This window comes from Cephus cinctus, unplaced genomic scaffold, assembly GCF_000341935.2.
Source record: "Cephus cinctus unplaced genomic scaffold, Ccin1 Ccin1_scaffold0008, whole genome shotgun sequence".
Classification (NCBI taxonomy): domain Eukaryota; kingdom Metazoa; phylum Arthropoda; class Insecta; order Hymenoptera; family Cephidae; genus Cephus; species Cephus cinctus.
This window is the reverse complement of record NW_014332759.1, coordinates 733,659-755,699: the sequence shown is the minus strand read 5'-3', so window position 1 is coordinate 755,699 and position 22,041 is coordinate 733,659. Positions and strand designations below refer to the sequence as shown.

Below are 22,041 nucleotides of genomic sequence, written 5' to 3'. Positions count from 1 at the left end.
AATGCAATGGAATACGTAACACGGAAGAAATAAGCAATAAGATCTTCAATTGTATATTTACCTAATTCCATTGGATCCTCCAATCAAGAAGGAGCAAATCAAGAAGAGAAACAATTTTAAGATCGCGAAATTCTCATCCGAGTAGCTGATATGTGTGTCATTTGTTTTTGAACTTTTCGAATGAGTATTTTTTACTTTGTCTGTTTTTAAAATTATTAACGTTAACAATAAATAAATAAGTATATAATTAATAAAATAATTCTTACAAATTGACTTCGATTTGATCTAATAATAAATCTAAAATATTTACAAACATGGCATTTAAAAAAATTCCTCATCTTCATAGTTGCAGATATGTATACTTTTTGAAATATAAAAAAAAAGCTGAGTGTGTCCGTCTGGGTTTAAATCCCGTTGTACTAATTTATTGATTTCATTGAATTGCATTGATTGATCAAATCCACAGAAAGATTCGTAGAACTTTCCGTCTCGATCCTCCGATTGGATAGCACAGCGATCAAATGCCACATCACGTTTCAGTTATGAACTCTTGATCTTAAGAATCACCGTAGGATGAAGACGAAGCAGCACATTTTTAATGTTCAAAACTGCAAATGCCTGCCAGACTTTGCTTATCGATATTAATGCACATTTATTTATTACACGTCTTATTAAAACTACCTTAAATCATCGTTGCCGTTATTGCGAAACATTACGTCACGTAAAATCATATAGCGAGGAGTAAACTTATCTTGTTAAAATCATCTTACGTCTACCGGTCATGACTTTCATCGATCCTAAAGGCAGATCGTGACTGATGGTAAATTCTCTAGTGTCTGACGTAACGGAAGCTGCATCGAAATCTGCTACTGCTCTGAAATATTTGCACCAGTCATCCAATAAAGTCTCTCGTCCGTAGGAATAAGCATGCAGACAGTATAGATGCTATCATCAATGACAGTGCCATATACTTAAATATTTAAGTAGGGATAAGGTTTAGTGGTGAATTGGCATTTGTTCGATGATTCGATAAAATTATATACATTTTTTTTATTCCCACAGTACCCGTATCTGGATCATGCTTGTAAAATAGAGGGAAACAATAATTGAAGTACCGAATGGAATGAAATTGATGGCTGGTTAGTCATTGTAGTAAGCAAAATTATTTGTAAAAATATAAATCATTGGATAAGATAACAAATTTTCTGTATGGACGTTGGTGGTATGACATATTATTAATAAAAAATGATTATACATATATATATTTAATGATAGAAAACTCAAAAATTCTTCAAAGTATTTAATGTCAAATTATCAAGAATAGTCAAGGTTAAGCACTTTAAATTATCAGTTGATGCTTTTAATGTATTAGATACAAGTAAATAGTCAAGAAGACTGGTAGGGCGAGACAAAATATCAGCGGGAAATTTGAATCATCAGTGAATATAATTATATACATTGAAGGGATTAATAATCGTAAAACAAATTTGGACCAGGGTAGAATATTATTAATAATTTGAGTCGCTTAGTGCGTTATACATTTTTTTTCTACTAGACAAATTTACTATAGACACAAGGATATACATTGTATATTCTATAGCCCGTATTCAAAACTCGTTTTTAGTGTTAATAGCGCGCTTTTAAATTTTTTCTTTTTCTATCTGTGACTTTTAACTACAAACGACTCTGTTAGTGATTTTAAGAGCGGTTGTGAATACGGGCTTATATATCTATACAGGGTTCCTTTATTAGATGGATATTTGTACAAGGATTTTATCTCCGTTTTTTTTCCTACAAGGATTTTACCTAGGAATCATTATTATCATTATTATCCACCACTTGTGTCTCGTATCGCAATCGTCAATCGAATTGACAGAAAGTCTAATAAAGATGTCAAAAGTCAGACAGTAACGATCTACAGGTCGGTGAGCGTTAAACACTGTTTGCTATAGTTCAAGGTTTGACCAGCATTCACGATTACGTATCGGCAGAGAGGCGAGATTCATTTTTTTATCAGATACGACGACGGGCACGCGAAAACCTTCGCGTTAAATGTTAAACGTTACGTTTAATATATTAATGTTATGTTTAATATCACGAGGTGTAATCAAGCGTGAATTTGCCTGTCAGAAAAATCGCAGAATCCACTTTGTAATTCGTATAGGTATCTAATAAGGAAAGTTCATGGATGGCTATTAGTTTTGAAATGTTTTATGAAACTTCCAAAGTATAAATTATTTAAGTTCAGTGAACATTTATTAAATTTTTTTTATTTATATTTATGTAACGCACGGATTTATTATTAATCGATTTTTTATATCGAATTATATATATTTGCCTCGTAACATTATATTGGAATTGTCATTCGTTATTTATTGACTTTTTTTTTATTGTTCGAAGTTTCCAAATATATTTCTAATGCTGGCTAAACTTTGAGATATAATGTTACGTAGTATCTAGTGATCGTCATATATCATTCTGAGGAATTGATTTTCTCTTTTGAAAATTGCTTGGCATGTTGTTACTAATGGATTATTCTTTGAGTCTAAATTTTTATTGACGAATTCTACTATACAATCGTATTTGCTCGCATGACGTAATGTATAAATTTGCATAAACAGATCTATCATCAGGTAGGATTTTATACGGGAATTCCCAATACATGTGTTGGATCCGTATTCATAAAAAAAAATTAATTAATTAAAGCTAAATTCTAGATTTTTTCCCTTTTTTTTCGTGTGTTTCTTCTTTTAAATTTTTTTCACTGTACAATATAATTGGATTGTCTAGTAACATTCTACTAAAAGAAAAAGGTCGAATGTGATATATCATAAATAACAAGGTAAAAAAATCAATCGAGATGTACCATACAAAACATGAAATTATAGTTAAAAAATTCGATCCATTCTACATTTATAATAACTATGTAAATACCCAACCAGCATAACCTTTTCGTATCATATTAAAAGTAAAAAAAAAAAATTGTAAAATTTTTATTACTCGAAAAAAAGTACCTTCCAGGCTGAAAATTAAGCTAAAATAATCAAATAATCTCTAGTACGTAAATGAGAATGATTTACTTAGAAGATAAATGTGTATAGACAAAGAAAAAAAGAGACAGACTTTTCAAAAAATCATTGTTATATATTTCCGTAAACTCTTTATCGTATTCAACAAAGTAATCACAGGTTAACGGTAGCACGGCACGACCGTAAGCGCAACCGGATGTCAGCCGAGATATCCGGCAGCACCAACACGGTCTATAAGGACAATATCTTCATGGCGAAGTTCGATTTAAAATCTGCGATAAGGATTTTGATTGAAGCTCGGTTGGTACTGCTGCTGCGGTTGTTGTTGATAAGTTGGTTGAAATTCGGCAGTTTTAGGAAGAATAGCAAGTGACTTCTGAATCGCCTCTGGAATTGGTGGTGGAGTCGGTAGATGAGCTCCCTCAGCGCGGAAGCCATTTTCGTCAGCGATGTACCTCACGGTTATGGGGGTTCCATCGGGTGCCGTATAAGAATATTGACCTTGGACGACCTGAAGAATAAAAAATAGCCGTCACGTATACTTCATAAATATGCATATATATATATATATATACACTTGTCAAACAATTATATAACAATGCACTAATTTCATTAACCTCTGCCTGTCCCTCAGGTACAGCTTTAGGCGAACCACTCTCAGAGGCTGAAATTCCATTTTCGGTCTCGTAGCTCCATGCGTAAGAACCGTCCGGAGAAATATCGTTCGTTTGGCTTCGGATTTGTATTTGCGGTTGGCCAGGACTGTAAGTTTTAATGACAATTACATCACAAGTTCACATACGTCGAATATACATTCGACAATTTAATATTAATATATTTTAACTAGTAAAGCTTTGTATTTAAAGTAATAAATTGTCAAAGTTTATATCAGGGTTGTTAACATTAATTATCACTACGTAGGCAGACACGCTAAATATAAATTTATACTGCATCGAATGCTTCACGCTGCTTCTGCTAATTGACTAGGTAATAAATTAATCAGCTGCTACCATACAAAGTGTGAAATTAACATTACGACGTAACAAATTGTCTGATGTGACAAGTATGCTTATAATCTGGAAAGCAGGAGGTGGTAATATACCGAGTTATCCAGTCCAAACGTATCGCCTGAAATTAGCGTTAATCGTTTGATTTTTATGGCAAAGCCATATTCAGGTGGTGCGCTTGGACTGAGTAACCGGGTATGTACAGTGCAATGTGAACGGGTCTTTAAAGCTTGTTAGATATTGAATGATGCAGGGTTGACTCATGTATTACTATACTACTATCACGTAATACTTTCTCTACTAAACGGTAACTGTGCTGGGTTGAAATTTTGTTATAATCCAGGATCAATTTGATTAATGAATTTTTGTTTTAAGACTGTCGTTCGTATTATTAAAATTATATTAACTAAACAGAATGTTATCATGACTATGCGATTATGAAGATTAGTATCCCTTCATGCTAATCTGGTTAGTTTAAGTGATTTGTGTATAGGTCAAATATTTATTTCTAATTATAAACCGGTATAGGCATACTTATATTGGGGCTGAACTGGAGGTTGATATTGCGGTCTGGCAGGTTGTGGTTGATTTTGGAATCCACGGAAATTACCAAATTGCCCGACAGCACAGCCCACAAGGGCGAAACACACAATCTAAAAAGAAAGTATGATATATCTATAATCAGGTATACCTGTGAATACCCAATCCCCCTCCAACCCCCTACCCTCCCCAACCCTATCCAATAAAACTTCCTCAACTGTTCCCCATAATAAAATGCAAATAAATTTCGTCACTCTTTTCAATGAATAATATAGGTATAATGAATGTCAATTTCATTCCTGAAAAAAAATGAGCTTGATAAAACAAAAAAAATTATTATTCCCGTCGATCACGTGAAACTCACTAAAAACTGCATCCCGATGGAAGACTGATCACTTGGTAAGGGGTTCTTGGAGCGACTCGAACTCAATGTGCGATCCTGCATGGATCGTCTCGCCATTTATACAAAACCTGGCAGATGATCCCTTCCACAAAGTATAACTCCTTGCTACCCAGCCACTCGTACTTTACTTTTACATAGTTGGTATATGACTTTTCTTTGTCCGTGGTGTGACATCACTAGTTTGTGTATATATATATATATACACACACACACGTAATATATATATGCTAGATATATGAATGACATCTTACCGATCATGTTAAATCAGGATTTCAGATTAGGTGATAGGTACGTGGGTGAAGATGGCTTTTTGCGAAATGCCAAACAATGCTATCCGGTGAGTTTAAGTAATAGAAAAATTGAGTTGTGCTGACCAAAAAATGTGTAATTGCCAATACATTGAGGAATTTTTATAGTCTTACCGGGTCTAACTGTATTAGTCGAAAAAATTGTTTTCTTATTGGTCAATATTGTTCCTTTTGAAAGTTTTGACCAATCTGGAGTTCGATATGTTAATTATGACTGGTCCGACAAAGCTGTGGAACTGGCTTTGGAGTAAAGTTAGAAATGTATAATACTTTCGAAATGGATATAAGTATTAGTTGACGAAGAGCTCATCTTCTTGTCATTTACAATATGTAAATGCCATGTCAGTCTGAATTTCAGTTTCATTCATAATCACGTGTATAATGAACATATAGAGTTTGATTTATTTTTTATATTATCCGTGACGTAACGATAGGGTATAGTAGTAAGCTTATCATTTCTGTGGGTGACTTATGAGCTAATAATTGATTATGGTTACTGGGGAGGTTTTTATATATTCATTACAGAGATTTAGAGAAATAATTTATAAGTGTATTCAAATTTCAGGCATTTAAAGTACGTTGATAATAAAGTAACTCTAGTTAATTATTTTAAAAAAATAGCAGTGATGGTAATTTTGGTTAGTGCGTAGTTTAGTAAGTGCGGTTAACGTGGGTAATACTTACAGAAGGACCATCAATAATTTACAGTATTATTAGTACTATATATATACTGATTCCTAGCGCTAAACATGGACGAGCATAAGACAACATGAATTTACAATCTGTATACACTTTATATCAGTCTGTCGGTTGTTATTGTAAAAAAAGTAATTATTTATTAATTTTTACTTCAAAGTTTCTCGACCGCATTTACTAGAGACGTTACTTTGAATAAAGTCGTAGTATACAAGAGCATATATGGGAATAACCGCAAAGTGATCTGTACAAATTCCTGTCACGTCGTACACACTTTATTGCTGTCATTTTTAGTCCTACCATGTATAAAAAATGTCTAATGTGAGTTCATGGGAAAGCATATATAAAGTTTCAAGGTAGAAGGGTTTCGTTTCAAAAGTGAATTCTGTACAATTTACATGAAATTATTTTCTGTGCAAATAAGTGAATAACTATATGATGAACCTATGACTTTGGTAAATTAAAGGCAGATGTAAAATAATTTACGTTTCTTTTATTGAAACTTGTATCTGTCTAACGTGAACTTGTCAGTTTTGAGAAGGCCTGTAGAATAACCCCACAATAATTCCATACGACTCTTACAGGTAAATTACAATTTTGTAACCAACGGTGTTCATAGCTTTCTCATTGATTTTGTCAATAGACTCGTACTGTTTTGGCCTATTTGTTTTCTTGAGATTGCCAGCTTTTTCCAATTTTTTTTTCGTCATTGACCACGTACGAACAACGATACTATTGTTGGCCGTTCGAGAAGTGATATTCAAGAACCGGTCCTTGAGTGACCGTTTTAGCATAATACGCAGTATAATATTGCGTCTGTCATAAACTCCTTTAATGAAAGTTGATATAAGTAATTTAAAGTATTATTCCATAACTGATTTCGTCTTCTTCTATGGCACCTTATTGCCAAATTCATTGCCTTCTCATTGGTCCTTGTAGGAACGAGGCTTTCAAAAATTAATCTAATGATAGGTAATTGACTATGGTATTTTGGACATGTATGAAATGAAAAATGAAAGTTTGCTTGTAAAGTGTTGAGTAGCTCGAACATCAATTACTGTCTGATTACATGTGCTACTAGGAATTTCAATAATAGAAATATTTGTTTAATTAAGGAAAATAAAATTATACATTTTCGTACGTTTTAATTTGTTTTTATATAATTTTAATTTACTGGGATGGTATAAGAATCTTCGGTACAGCAGAAGATCCACGTACCATGCCTCAGAGTTTTTTTTCATTTGTCTTCTGTAATTTTATTTATTCTTCTATTCCAGGGATTCTAGCAGTGACGTCATTGTTACTCTATTATTATACTTCATTTGCATTATGACTAATTACAAGTGTTCATACAGCTCAGTGAGTCTTTTAATTTCTATAATTCTAATTGTTCTTTGGTGGCACTCTAATATATCTAGTTACACCTGTGCACGTATATAAAAAATAATTCAATTTGTTATATAATTCCATGATGTGAATCAGTAAAAAAAACTTTGTACGATTATGAATTTAAAATAGTAGTTTGCATCTCGACCTGGCGAAAAAGCAGGAACGCAAAGTTCCCATAATGATTCTCAGGAGGACCCCGGAGGTATGCGAGACCTCGTGTTGGTAAGCCGGCGAAGATGATGAGGCATACCCAAGCCGACGCCGCGGCTAATAAAGCCGGAAAGGTCAAACCGGGTTCAAGTAACTCGTAAGTCCCGGTTGTAGCGCGATCTAGAACTCCTGGAATGCCTGTGAGTGTGTATCCTTAGCTATCCTTGCACCAACACAAATCTTCGTGATCCTCCATCTTGTTATCTACATGAAAAAAAAAAAAAACGTTACACCTCCACGATTTTCAAATCTACAACTTCCCATTTACCGACCCTGGGACTTCTGACAGCAAATCCCTAGAAACGACCATCAATATGTGAACTGCACTTAAAATAATATTCTAATAAGTTTGAACAAAAAAAAAATCGTATTAAGTATAAAGCATTATACAAATAAAAAATATACAATTTACATTTTCACATTCCTGTAATATTTCCAGTGAGCTTTTACGTGGGAAGTTTCACCACGAGGATTCCTCTTCCTTTGTCTTGCCTGACCTTTATTTTCACCCTCACCTTTATCATCTTAACCACTCTCGATTCTTAGGAGTTGAAAAATCACTATATTGTAATTACAAATAACGTCGCAATAGCACGCCTATCGTACCAACCCTTAACCGATTATTCACATAACATGATTAGACACGTCTTAATAAAAATTTGTAGAATATATTAAGTGCCAGTGAAGTTCCTACATTTTTTCTACCCTTTCATAATCCTCCATATACTTTGTTATAGATTACATCGATAAGCCTAGAATTAACGGTGACTCCATCTTTATCCTAGATGCCACTTTATCCTGTTCCCTCCATTTATGCCTAAACGCCATTCTCCCGATATGCAATTGAAATTTATCCCATCGAATTGCATCCTTCTGTAACGCAGTACAAGCAACTGTAATATTTCATCAACTATGTATATGGTAAACACGTAAAAGAAGAGGATAATTCCTTAACCCACAGGCGATGGATTCACAAGTATTTTCGTACATCGTCCGCTAGGTGCGTACCGATCGACCCAGCAATAAACCTGACATATCCGTAGAACCAATGTATGTAGCGCAACGGCCAATTACAGGGTATCTTAAGAGCGCGTCATACCAGAGATGAGAACATCCATTTTTATCTTCTATATTTCACCACGAGTAACGACAGGCGGATCGCGATGCATAAACATAATGTCTGCAAGTGTTGTGTTAAAAGAAAAGTGTAAGTTCTCTGTTGGCGTGGTCGAGATGCGATGACGTCGGATGAAGTAATGGCGAAGCAGTTCGATATCGGCCGTTTCATCAGTCGGAAGCCTTATGATTTGGATTCCTGCGCAAGAATTAGGTTAGAATTCAGAAGAATGATTTCCATCTTTTAACAATCATGATCAATTGACGAAATCGTTATTGAGATCGACGTCTGCCCATATGAGACGCCTTGACCAGTATTTTTCAAGCGTGACTATTAAGCTGTTCCGCGATTGTATGCAAACTCATTATTTCGTGCATCGCCATTCATTTTACTATGAATGAAACTCGTGTCGGTAGTGTCCGGACCCTTCTAATCTTGTTTGTTGCATTCCTCCTTTCTTAATTTCGACATTAGATCTTAAGGGAGATCACCGGATATTACTTGGCGCACTCCTAACCTCAATTGATACAGTGAATCTGTTGATATCAGCGTTGGGAATATGTGCGTCGCAGTGAATTTTACTTTATATGCTATTTTCACAAGTCTGAAACTACATACGTACGGTAAACTATAATTGCATTTATGGTAATTGGTTTGCATTTAATTTTTAACTCGTATAGATAGTATCGATTGGAACGACCTGTACAAGTACATTGAACAATTAGCCAGCAATTAGTAATCGACGGGTGGCGGAGTCCGAGGATTCACGAAGTGTTGCGCAACTAACGGATGGCAAGCAACGAAGGCGGCAAGCGATGATTTGCTTTCACTGGCTCACCTTTACCGTGATATTACGATTACTATTAATTTACATGTAACAGAACGATAGTATAACCGGATTCTCTGAAATTTTGTGCTTTTCCTTATGCTAAATGGTCTCCATCGGTTCATAAATTTTATTGCATGATTATTAATGCTTTGACCGACTCTTTAACTATAAGCGTCAAAAGAGTACCGCAACAACGCAGCTTGCACACAATCTTAATTGCTATCATATTTTTATTCGATGAACGTTAAATTACGCTTGGGTCACGCGTAAAGTCGATGGTTTATGTTTTGGTACGTAGAGAATCATTGAATTACGATTCTTATTTCAAATTATTATACGAAACTTTGTGATTTGTAAATTAGTCGGCAATGGTTCGCAAAATAATTCTCGTTTTTTTTCTGTTATAAATAAAAATATAACACACCTTACGGTAATGATTTTAATATTTTTGTAAACATAAACATTTTTGGTACCAAAAATCAGGAATTTCGTAATCATGAATGAGGAGTGTAGTGTTCTCTTAGGAGAAGGATCTTAACTATCACGCATCGAAACGGCGTAATGGCAAGTTGGCATGTTGTCAGAAACATTGGCTGTGTTCAGCAGAAACACCGCTGAGGGAGCAAATACATTTGATTGGTCAAGTCTCACGACTGTCTGTAACGATCAAATGACCAATCAATCGTATTTGCTCTCTCAGCGATGTTTTTGCCGAACACAGCCATTGTTGCTATGATGTAATTTCCGAAGGAAAACACGTGACTTTTTTTCACAAAATATGGTAACTTCTAGCTTCCATCTGGTGCAAAACAATGGTACTTTAGAATTTGCAGCCCTACCTTATATGTATACCGCTAAATTTTTAAAATTCAGAAAAGTAAGCGTGCCACCGATGGCACCGTGGTTGCCAAAAGGATAATAGAAGACCAAAAACGTATGCAAACAAGGAAAATCTGTACATAGTACTATTTGTCCGTGAATGAGGTAAATATATTGAAAGTTAGCATTTACAATTGAACTTTTAAATAATTAGAAAAATATAAACCAGTATTTTTATCGGTCGTTATTAATTTATTACCGTAAGGCATTTACATTACAATAGAGGAGTACAGCGAAGTTTTAAGGTAATGGGATTGCATAAGGATTGTATATCAAGGTTACAAAAGAACAGTTTTATCAAATATGGTCGAAATGTTGAGAAGTAAATCATTTCAGAGAATTAGTATCTCCTTCGAGATTCATCTTCCTCAGGATGAGCAGCATTGTAGGCCAAGGCCCGCTGTATGGCAATTGGGATTGGTGGTGGTGTTGGTAGATGAGCACCACTCGCTCGGTAGCCATTTTCATCGGCAATGTAGCTTACAGAAATTGGTATGCCACCTGGTGCCGTGTAGCTGAAGCGTCCTTGAACAACTTCCGCTTGTCCGGCAAGACCAAGATTCTTCGGACGGCCTTCCTCAGCCACGGAGATTCCATTTTCGGTATCGTAACTAAAACACAAGATAAAAAAATTTGGTTACCTGCCAGTCATACATAGTTCATTTTGTCTATTCGTAGATGGACGTGTTTCGAGATTTCGCCGCCAGGAGGCGCTGCGATCGTTCCCTGAAGAAATCACCAGACATGGATGGAGGAAACGGAAGAAGGTGTCGATGCCGAAGAGCTGGCTGCAGACTGTAGGCAGCTAGGTTAATTGTAATTGAGAAATTATGCAACGGCATTGCATCGAGCTGCGCAGCGTGTAATGCGCACGATTAACATCTACGCCAATTATCTTCCCTCGGTCGTTACTTTTTTCAACGTCTCGCAATCCTTCGACATTGTGAGAGTCGCCGTCGGGGCTAACAATCGCCCCGCAACTTTTTTGATTCATTAATATACGAGAGCATGATCTTCATAATTCTTTGGTTGCGAGCACGAAATTTTTTAAGTGAGCGATATTTTTTAACTGAATCAAAATACATATTTTTATCAAAATACCATACGAATCGAAGGCATGAAGGAACGGCAGAATCGGTTGATTAATTTTCTTATATTAATATTCAGTTTTTTGTTAAATATATTCCTCATATTTGATACTCAAATAATAGCTGTGTATCAAAGATACAAAGACATATTTTTTTCAATTGTATTTCTAAGATGTGCGACGAGGTGCTTAGTATTCTTTTCGTATGCCAAATAATTTCCATGAATCTATTTTAGCCGGGGTATCCCATTATGTAGTAGCTTTGATATCTAACTTTAAACTAAGTACCAAGAAGTGATTAGATCTTGCGGATATCCGTTCTGTCATGCTCTCGTCATGGCTGCACATGTATTATGCAAATAGAAGTATGTGTTAATATCTGTGGAGTAAAAAATGACTGATTCACGAATTATGAAATGAACAATTTTCCCATCACAATCCACATATACATATAGATATCTATGTACGATAGCAATATAGGTTATTATTATTATCAAGCATCGCTGCCAACCAAACTCTTGTATCGTTAGCAATATGATGCTTAGAAAATATTCACGTTAACCGATCAAAATCAAAAAGTTCGCGCGTTCACCAATCTGATAATTAAGACAACAATGGTCTCTTGGCCATTGTCTTCTGGTGTTGGCGCTTCCATTGAAAAATTTGAGCTAAGCCAAGAGGAACGTTATGAATGGCTGGAAGTTAGGGTAATAAATCAAAATGCGAATAACGCGTGTGAATTAGAGACGAATAATCGTTACCTGTAGGCGTAAGAACCATCAACCGAGGTGTCCTGAGATTGTCGAAGAATGCCGATACGTCTGCCATAATAATCAGGGTATCTGTTGAATTGTGCCTGAGCTATCGTTAGCAGACCCAATATTGCTACCTGAAACATTAATCGTGGTTACATTGTCATCGTCATCCTTAATAGTTATTTCTCAGTCATTGTTCCCTTGATGGTTGTCAGTATTATAAATACGCCAGAAGTGAATGGCCATGCCGCACGCTACCCTTGGAATTCAGAAAGCGGACATGGTAATACGTAAACTTAGAATTCTAATTGATTTTAGCGAGTGCTGTATGCAACATATATTAAGTATGTAAATTTGTATCAACTATCACTACACATGCTATATACTAATGTACGAGTCATAGTATAATTTATAAAAGGGACCACCCCGTTTCAAATGATGAAAAATTGAAAAAAAATATTCTGGTTATACAATGCAAAGTAGTAATATACAAAGAGGAAGAATATTTTAGTTTATAAAATGTTACCAAAATCAAGGTAACGCAACTATATTCTCCGCTTTTACTGGTAGGAACGATAACTTATTGTACACTCACGAGTATCTTCATGATGTATTCTTGCGAATCACGTATGGACGTAGGTACGAATTGTTTAAAAATTCCTTTTTGTTGGTACAGGACCTTTCCGTATGCTGTCTAAGCTCGTTCTTGGTAACCGCGTGGATGAACATTGAGATAGATCTGGGGAGAATTTATACTCGATGGAGCTCTGGTTCTTCCTTCTTATTTCCAAGAAGCGACCAATTGGAAGGACTCCTCCTCGCCTAAAGTGGGGTACCATGGCTTCTCATCTTACGATAGACTATGGAATCCCTGTACACTTCAGTGAACTCACCACCAGTGTTCTAACGTCATTCCCTACATTCTTGATTCTCGATTCCCAACTTCTTCCATCGAGTTGGCACTTGCGATGGTGCTTCAGTGACCTGACGATATGACCTATCCGACAGTTCCACTTTGGATTACATACGAAGATTCCTTTACAAGGTAAATAGTACATATTATAGGCACATTAATATCAAATAATTGTACGGGTAGTGGATAATGGACCAACACAAAAAAAATGGAGGGTGGAACACGAGTGAAAGTCATCCAATGACATTAGCTATAAGGAGCACATATAACGCTAGCAATTAATTAACCAGAAGTCAGAATTACTGTTTATAGTCGTCTGATCCCCATGGAACGTTCGTATCCCGTAATTATGTAAAAATGATATATATTAACATGGAGCTTTTATTATTGCTTAAAACGTATTTCACGAATGAGATATCAAGGATTTGATAGTAAGACATCACTTTTCGTGTTTAACCTTAAAGATGTAATATATTGTTAACTACAAATAACATATTACGAAATGACACGGTATTATCTTTCAACATTAGAGTGGGTTGTCTTGTAAGATACATTTGTATGTATTACTATACTATTTTCCACTTGATACGTATATAATACATAATAACAATATGCGTTTTGGGTCGACTTACCAATAATTAGGTAAAGAGCGTTTAATTTCATTTTATTATTCATACAATTTTTTCATCTTATATATAATGTTTTTAATAACTCCTCGTTAGTTAAACATCTAAATTTATTATTATAATGTTGCGCCTTTGCAAGGTGCATGTTCATATATCACGTGTGCACTTATTAAAGACGTACACGATTGCTTGTCTGTTTTACCTACTCAGCTTAAATTGTAGGTTGCAGTTCGTCTCACAATCGGTACTCGTGCACCTTTACATTCGTGATTCGTTGTCTGTATTATGAGGATCGGCAGTAGTAACGTGCAGTAAATGGCCAGACCGTCTATAAAGGCCTATCTGGGATTGCGGGTTATGAGCGACCTCAGGATTCAGATTGTTGTATCCGTTATGGATCATCCACAGGGCGTATTCCTTTCACTCAATGGATCCAGAATCGTTATTGTTCACTATCCGAGGGTCCTTGCAGAAGAGATCAATTAGATTTACGTATCGGTGATCGAAAAAGGGCGAGTTTTGAAGATATAACTTTTTTTCCTTACAGTTACTTCACTTTCGTATTTGAACGCGTACAGATGGCACTGCTGAGAAAATAGTACAGGAGGATTTTCGAGATTCTTGAAGACTGACGAAGCAACGATTTTAATGCGTGGGAATTATGCACATGAAGGATAATTCATATTCCGCTTGCAAGATTATGAAAAAAAAATCCTGCGCATCTTTCAACACGATTAAATATACGTAGGTGGTAAATGGTGGGCGCGAAGGATTTGAATAGAAAAAAAAGTTTTTATCTGTACGATCATGATGTTTCTTATTCGATTTATCGATTCGTTATGCTTTTATATACGAATTATTTTTTTTATTGGTTTTAAGTTGTTCATAATTAATTAGGGGTTTTGATATTCCTGTTGTATTACGTAATACGGCATGATTCGAAATATTGCGAAATATTTTCTAATGTCCTTGCGTTTTACCTTCACAGGTTAGAATTCGTGGTCGAATCTCGTGTGATATACAACGATAAATTTGTGTAGACTATAGAATTTTGGCGATAAATTTCTCTCCCGTAAAACACAAGACTTGAGAAGCCAGAAACGCGAAAGAATAACGGCGTGACGCTAACGAAGCAGATTCCTGTCACCGATAAGAGAGTCCATTGTATTTTCTGAGAAACGGCAGGCAAGGTCTGTTCTCAAGGAAATTAATTGCGAACGATACCGATTACTAAATATCGGACGTTCGATCTGACTGGTTTGGCAAAAGTGTTGCGTTTCTCTTCAATTTATATTATCCTGTGCGAATTACACCATTTTACAGGTACTCGTACACGTAATGATACTCATTACTAACGACTGATCCCAAACTACCTTAAGTACCGGAATACGTTCAGTATTAAATATTTGTAAACTCTTATCTACTCGAAAAACCGTGAAAATTTTCTAGAGACCGGTTCAGAGTAAATAAATTAACGATCCAATTTTTTTAGGTTATTGCTGCAAGAGTTATACCGTAGCCAGAATGGCAATATGGTATTATGGGAGTGCTCTAACAAAAGACGCCTTGACATTAAAAACTATTCTTTCTGTGTTCAGTTGTTGGTAACAATGATGATGCTGACGATGAGCAGAAATAAGAGGTGGGAAACAGGGTGGAGTAGGTACGTAAAACTAATGTAAGTGTAAGGTAAAGCAAGGTAACCTCCCAGTTATGCCAACTTATTACCCAAGAAAGAACCCTCTGTCTTATTTGTTTCGTCATTGTTGTAGTTATCGAAATTTCGTCGAAATACGCGGACACGATTCGGTACATAATTTTGAAAAACCGGTTTATACCAGTTTTTTATTTTTATCTCACAATCGTATCTATTTCTTCGTAGATAATTAAAGCTACGATATTATTATCAGGACATTACAAAAAATAAATATTAAACTCAATGATTGAAAAAACATTTTTTTAAATTCATGTTAAATTTATAACTTGCATAATTGACATTCCAAAAATCTTGAATTCGGAAATTACTATTGATCACGCGAGCTTCACTATCGATTCAGATTTACATTTTTATTAAATTCTAAAATGTAAACCGCATATGGATCATTCGCCATTGATCGTTGATGACATTTAAATAGCCAATTCACTATCGTCTAACCCATTCCGTTTGTCATTGGCCATAGATGCTTCATCGAATTACCTTTCCAAGTATGGCAAACATTTTTTGACCAGTCATTCGCAACCTTTATGTCAATGATCATCGGCCTGCCTAATGATAGTTTCGAAAATGGCGTTCACAGTTTATTTACCTGCTGACAGCCACATATATAGAAGCATACTTTCGTTTAAATGCTCGCAAATACATAACGCGCGTGCAAGTAAGAATATTCATTCTATAGTCTGTACGCGATATCAGTTTCATATTGAGAGGGGCCATGTCCTTACGAACCGATACATAAAGAAGTCCCCTCAAAGTGAAACGGATGTCGCCAACCGAATTTCATACAAACATTAAATCCTTTCAAAACTTTATCATCGTGCACTCGAATATCCCTGCAATTCTTATATAATAGCCAACCTAACCTAATCCAACTTGATCGCAATGATCAAACAAAATAGTTGGATAGCTCGTCCAACAGGTGGCAACACCTAGATCATGTCCGTCAGGAATTATTGCATCCGTGTATATCTTACTATCGTTTCGCTAGACTCGCTATATTACTTCGTCGTATACACACGTAGCCCGATACTTATCATTCGCTACTATCGAATTGAAGTATCGTTACGGTATTCAAGTTACTTATGTTATGTTGTATCAAACAATACTCATCGTTGCGTAATGCACTAGGGATACGTAGCACAATACCTGACACCCGTTCTGTGAACTTCGACTTGGCATTGCGAAACGAGTCCCACTATTGTGACCTTACAAACTCCACCCTGAGGTTAAATTATAATAGATAATCATAATCCATTGGAGTATCTACGAATATTTATTGAAAAATAAAACGGATCTGCTTAACGATGATAACAGAGGCATAGTTAAGCCGCGACGTTGAAGGGCCATCTGTTTAGGAAACGAAACGCAAATTAGTCCCTTCAAAAAAGAATTGATCTCGCGGCCCGACTATATACGTAGTATAGTATATCACGAACAATACTGAACACTAGACTATACTCCTTAATGATTTGTTACTGATATTTATTAATTATGTAATTATAAAAATATCGACTATGCATAACATTACTTGTGAAATAGTATTTTCTTATGGAATTATGTTAAAGAGATTTATTTCCTAGAAAAATATTGCGTATCAACGTGAAGAGAAATAATGGATGCTACGTCAGCTCATTATTCACACGTGCATGTGAAGGCTCATGCAATGAAAATAACCGTTACAAAAGTCTATAATGATTTTGGTATAATTTTGCCTTTGGCAAATCTTGAACAAGGTTACTGAGACAGAGTTAGTTAAGGTTGTTCTGATAATTTAAATAATTATAATACATTCACAACAAAACTGTACAATACAGTTTTTTCATATACAAGAAATAGGAAGAAACGGTCGTCAAAGGGGAAAAATAGAATAAAAACTGCTAAAACAATTTTATATGAAGTTCTATATATTATACAGATACAGGAAGGTCCTTAAAGTGTAGCAGGGTTCACGTTGTCTATCTTAGAATCGCCTGTATACGGGTGCAGCCGCGGGATTGTATTCATTTTCTTCTGGGTGAGCAGCGTTGTAAGCAATGGAGCGTTGGATGGCCTCAGGAACTGGTGGGGCGACTGGAAGGTGAGCACCCTGGGGTTGGAATCCGTTTTCGTCAGCGCTGTATGTGACCTGAATTACGGTGCCGTCGGGGGCGGGATACTGGTATTGACCACTGACAACTACCGCAGGTTCTCCTTTGGGTCCTACGGGCTTGGGGGCCCCATTTTCCGCGACAGAAATTCCATTCTCAGTATCATAGTTGTAGGAGTAAGAACCATCGGGGGCAATGTCTTGGGCCTGTCGGAGAATGGCAATTGGCTTTGTTGGTTGCTGGTACTGAGCGCAAGTTGCAGCCACCAGGGCGAGAGATACAATCTGAAATAATATATCAGTATTAGTTATAATTCTTGGTCTATTTTGACTTTTACTCCGAGTAATTGCGTCGTAATTATATTTTTGTTCCTTTTGACTTTTTTAACATTTTTTATTGACTTTGGCCATTTCACGTGAGAGATGTTTTCGAAATACCAGTTTTTAAATGTTATTCGATCTAACTATAATCCGGCATCACGTTAAATGTATTTTTGTAGGGGACATCTTTCTATAATCATCATCGGATGATCGTGTTAATGTGGCTCTTAATGCCGTTGGCTTATACGAGTTAATTGTGTTACGTATGAATATGGAAATTCAAATACTTAAGGTAGATCTATCGATCTCTCCGGGATAATAATATGATGTGCACATTCATTAAGTAATTAGTATAGAGCCATCATAAAAATCAGTATGATTGATTAATTTATGAAAAAAATAGTCTTAAATCAATAATAGCCATACATAGCACGATATAACACTTGAATATATATATATATATATATATCACAACAGTCACAAAACCAATTATTGGGGAGATAGAAAATTTCCAGATCGTTTTCTAATGATCAAATCTATTTTTTGTCTCCTGTTCACATGTCAATAAATGATTTTTAAACTCACGAGGAACTTCATTCTATAGATGGAGGAGAGAGCCTGACGGTTAACCGGAATCGAGATGCGTTTTGGAATAAGATTGACTTCAGCGTGGGTCTGGGTGTCTTTTATACCAACAGCTCTCCGAACAGTCCCCGCTTTCGCTTGTGGGGAGTACCAAAAATCGGACAATCTGATAGGAAGATTCTTCTGCTAAAATTTATTTGTCGTTTTGACCTTTTACGCCGACTAAATCGATCGATTATGTAAACGCCACAGTCAGAATCCGACACACCCTCGATGAGCAGGAGGAAAACGTCATTTTAATATCCTTCAACTGTTTTTGTAAAGACATTTAAATATATATCGATGTTTTTTCAGAATCTATAGAAATCAAAGTTGTTGGCATTATATTTAGCAGGGCTAGAAAGATGACTGTATAAATAGCACCGGACGTCTCAGAATTGTCAGTACGGTCTGAGAATCTGATCTCCGAACACAATGAAGTTCCTTGTGAGTTCTGGACATAGCATACTGTCCTTTTCAAATTTCTTTTAAAAAATTATCCTAAACTGGATATCAAATGGAAATGGCACACGTGGCATTAAAATTGTGAAACAAAGAGTCTTTGTGAATTTATGATTTTAAGTATTAATTTTTACTATTGTAACATCCTTTTCATCAGTACAGTTAAAGTAACATCTTCCACGTGAAGATGCTCCTATACATTGACTTACGTAAATGGAACTACGTTATTAACAGGCCCTGGGAAAAAAATGAACTTATACGAGGTCAGGGGTCTTACGTGGGTGTTTGCCCTTCTTAAGGATGCAAATAAAATCATCCTGAGGCTTTGCTATTGTAGAAATATGCTGATAGCATTTTTTTTGTTAATTATAATAAAGTAATAAATTCATATTGCGAAATGTATCTGGGCAACAGATACATTATAACGTATCTCAAAGTTATTTAGCTGATGGATTCGATGTCATTTTTTTAATTTCAGATTTTGTGCTTTGTCCTGGTGGCTGCTGTTTCGGCACAATATAATCCAGCGAGTCAGGGTGTATTTGTAAAACCTGTTGCCATTGTCCGTCAGGTACAGGACTTTTCACCGGAAGGTCCTTACACGTACAGCTATGACACCGAGAATGGAATTTCCGTTGCGGAAAGCGGAGCTCTTAAACCTGTTGGACCCAAAGGTGAACCCGCTGTAGTAGCACAGGGTTTTTATAGTTACGTCGACGAAACGGACGGTAAAACATACAAAGTGGAATACGTTGCCGACGAAAACGGATTCCAGCCCACGGGTGATCATATCCCACCAGTAGCCGCGTCTGTTAGCCGGAAGACCGCCACACATTTCTAAAGCTTAGGAATATCATTCACGGACATTTCTTACTATGATATGGATTAATGAATTTAATCTTATCATTCTGAAATAATGCCTGTGTACCTTATTCACTGTTTTTGAATATGAATAAAGAGTATATTATCTGTAAGATGTTACCTTTATTTTATTTAAAATTACATAATATCAAAATGGGAATACAGGAATAGTCAAACATAATGAGTTAATAATTTCGTACAAGGATCTTATAGCTACCTTCCAAGTCGTTAACGTTAACCTAATTTTTTAAAAATTTGGAAATAAAGAATTAGACTCGAGTTTATTAATATTATGAAATACATTCGAAAAAATAAATCGAAGAAACTTTTAAGTAGAAAACTTTAATTCTAATTTGAGCTTTATCAACTCTCTCAAAAATCGAAATTTTCATTTTTCGTCGTTTAACGCCACGACGCAAACTTCAGTGGACGGCACACAAAAATATTGGTGTAAGTTAAATAAATATATCTTAGATCAGGATCATTAAATATCAACGCACATCACGCTTTCCACACTTGGCCCATGAGTATTAATAACCATTCAAAATTTTTTATGGAAAAATCATTAGAATCGTCAATACTAATATCCTTGCGCGACCAGAGGCGTGCTTCGTGTAAATTTCACTCATAATCAGATAAAAGTAAAAGTATACATGGTTGAAAAATGATTGACGATTCGTATGTAAAGTTAGATAATGATTGCGAGCTTGTCAAATAATTTATACCATATTCAAAATACAATGTGGCATTAACAAATATGCATTTACATACTGCTTATATTATTATATACTACATTATATACTAATTTTATACCTATAGGCATATATATATTATTTATGTGTGCTATGCTACTTCATGCGTGGTGTTAGACAACATTTTTTACGGGATTCTGACAGTCCCTTTTAGACTATACAGAAAGTCAGTAGACTAGGCAGAATTTGAATTCTATAGTTCTGCAACGATCGTCGATCAAATTGTATTCGAAAAAGAGACGAGAAGATGAAGAGGTTAAAAATATAAAAAAAGATCAGTTGTGTCTATGGCTTTGACTGTAAGATGTTGGAAGGTTGTAACTAGTTTGGAATAAAGATTTTTTATATAACTGAAAGGTGGTGTTTTACTGGTTTAGCTATTCATGGTACGTTGTTATATTATGAATAAGAATATTTATGATTGTTGAAGTGAAAATAATTGTAAATATAAAAAAAACACGAAACACGGGAAACAATTTATGCGGGAACCTCACGAATACATGAGTTATGCAGGCGCTTGGTTATCATATTTGGGAATTTTGATACGGAGAACAGAACAAAAAATGGAAAAAAACAAGTATGAAAGGAACAAGTAAGAAAAAAAAGAATAAAACGAATATAATAACCCGACGACCATGGCACTTTTAATCGCCCGAAAGTGAGTGGCTCTTCTAAGTACATCTTGAAACATCAATCAAGTCACTCGCAAAGATATTAAAGGAACCTGTTAAAAAAAATGTGTAAAAAAAGAACGATAAAGCCTTCGAGATGATAGCAGATTCTCACGAGCGTAACAGGAAAAAACGCCTAAACCATAAATATCAATGAAGAAGAAACTACGGACATTTCGTATTATAAGGCGAGGTTCCCACATTTCAGAGTTCGAAATGCTAAAAGAAAGTGATTTGAAAGTCGAAAAATGCTAGGAGTAAAGTATTCTTAATAAATTCATTAATTCGTATGCTTATCTCTCTTATCTTGCACTATTCGGTTGAGTAACCGGTACTACCTTATTAAAAATTCTGTTTTACTGAAAACAAACTTACTGAAAAAAACGTCTTGCTGCTATTTTAAATATTATTGAGGTATATGAAATCTGATATTGTCATCCATTCGAAGGATAAAAATTTCATTGAAGTGACATTAAAAATTTTCGTATACTTTTTTACGCAGTGGCATAATGTCGTGAGAAAGATTTATTGATAAATTACGAGTTGTTATGGGTGTGTAAATCATTTTATGCTAGGTGTCAGCCGGACTTGCATTGACAAAGGAAAAGGCGGATTCGTTAGATGCCATGTATGTCATATCATATGAATATGATGTGTTACAGCATCCATTTCAAAAGTTCAACCTCGCTTCATTCTTGAATTAATTAAAAATTGCACTCAATGCTCCATTTGAAATTTTAAAAGATTACATTCCCACTT

At 35.4% G+C, this 22,041-nt stretch overlaps 4 protein-coding genes and 1 long non-coding RNA gene across 6 annotated transcripts; 2 read left to right on the top strand and 3 right to left on the bottom strand.

Annotated features, from left to right (window-relative positions):
- Positions 1–3,120: 3,120 nt before the first annotated feature.
- On the bottom strand, positions 3,121–5,062 carry LOC107268937 (endocuticle structural glycoprotein SgAbd-2). The gene is made up of 4 exons (XM_015742271.2): positions 4,941–5,062; positions 4,571–4,689; positions 3,647–3,791; positions 3,121–3,540 (listed from the first exon to the last, which is right to left on the bottom strand). Exons 1-4 carry the CDS (start codon positions 5,034–5,036, stop codon positions 3,295–3,297), a joined length of 606 nt encoding a protein of 201 aa, XP_015597757.2. The 5' UTR covers positions 5,037–5,062; the 3' UTR covers positions 3,121–3,294.
- A 5,516-nt stretch (positions 5,063–10,578) lies between these two features.
- On the bottom strand, positions 10,579–12,982 carry LOC107272398 (endocuticle structural glycoprotein SgAbd-2). Its single transcript, XM_015749558.2, has 3 exons — positions 12,845–12,982; positions 12,256–12,383; positions 10,579–11,018 (listed from the first exon to the last, which is right to left on the bottom strand). Exons 1-3 carry the CDS (start codon positions 12,854–12,856, stop codon positions 10,748–10,750), a joined length of 411 nt encoding a protein of 136 aa, XP_015605044.1. The 5' UTR covers positions 12,857–12,982; the 3' UTR covers positions 10,579–10,747.
- On the top strand, positions 12,909–15,271 carry LOC112495407. Its single transcript, XR_003061887.1, has 3 exons — positions 12,909–13,294; positions 14,336–14,532; positions 14,777–15,271. It is a non-coding gene; the product is annotated as an uncharacterized LOC112495407 (long non-coding RNA).
- Positions 15,272–17,377: 2,106 nt separating this feature from the next.
- Positions 17,378–18,619, bottom strand: LOC107272333 (endocuticle structural glycoprotein SgAbd-1). Its single transcript, XM_015749435.2, has 2 exons — positions 18,498–18,619; positions 17,378–17,876 (listed from the first exon to the last, which is right to left on the bottom strand). Exons 1-2 carry the CDS (start codon positions 18,507–18,509, stop codon positions 17,466–17,468), a joined length of 423 nt encoding a protein of 140 aa, XP_015604921.1. The 5' UTR covers positions 18,510–18,619; the 3' UTR covers positions 17,378–17,465.
- A 248-nt stretch (positions 18,620–18,867) lies between these two features.
- On the top strand, positions 18,868–19,974 carry LOC107272464 (cuticle protein CP14.6). 2 transcript variants are annotated; one of them, XM_015749679.2, is made up of 2 exons: positions 18,868–18,983; positions 19,477–19,974. In XM_015749679.2, exons 1-2 carry the CDS (start codon positions 18,972–18,974, stop codon positions 19,837–19,839), a joined length of 375 nt encoding a protein of 124 aa, XP_015605165.1. In that variant the 5' UTR covers positions 18,868–18,971; the 3' UTR covers positions 19,840–19,974. The 2 variants fall into 2 exon arrangements, with proteins under 2 accessions (XP_015605165.1, XP_015605244.1); XM_015749758.2 differs by lacking the exon at positions 18,868–18,983 and adding an exon at positions 19,000–19,114.
- The last annotated feature ends 2,067 nt before the right edge of the window (positions 19,975–22,041 follow it).

Excerpts from the sequence above, each read along its gene's own strand:
- LOC107268937 (XM_015742271.2), bottom strand. The coding sequence starts at position 5,036 with ATGGCGAGACGATCCATGCAGGATCGCACATTGAGTTCGAGTCGCTCC. Across the intron at positions 3,792-4,570 it reads CCAGTTCAGCCCCAATATAA|TCCTGGCCAACCGCAAATAC; the intron begins GTATGCCTATAC and ends TAAAACTTACAG. Across the intron at positions 3,541-3,646 it reads TACCTGAGGGACAGGCAGAG|GTCGTCCAAGGTCAATATTC; the intron begins GTTAATGAAATT and ends TTTATTCTTCAG.
- LOC107272398 (XM_015749558.2), bottom strand. Across the intron at positions 11,019-12,255 it reads GATGGTTCTTACGCCTACAG|TTACGATACCGAAAATGGAA; the intron begins GTAACGATTATT and ends CTTGTGTTTTAG.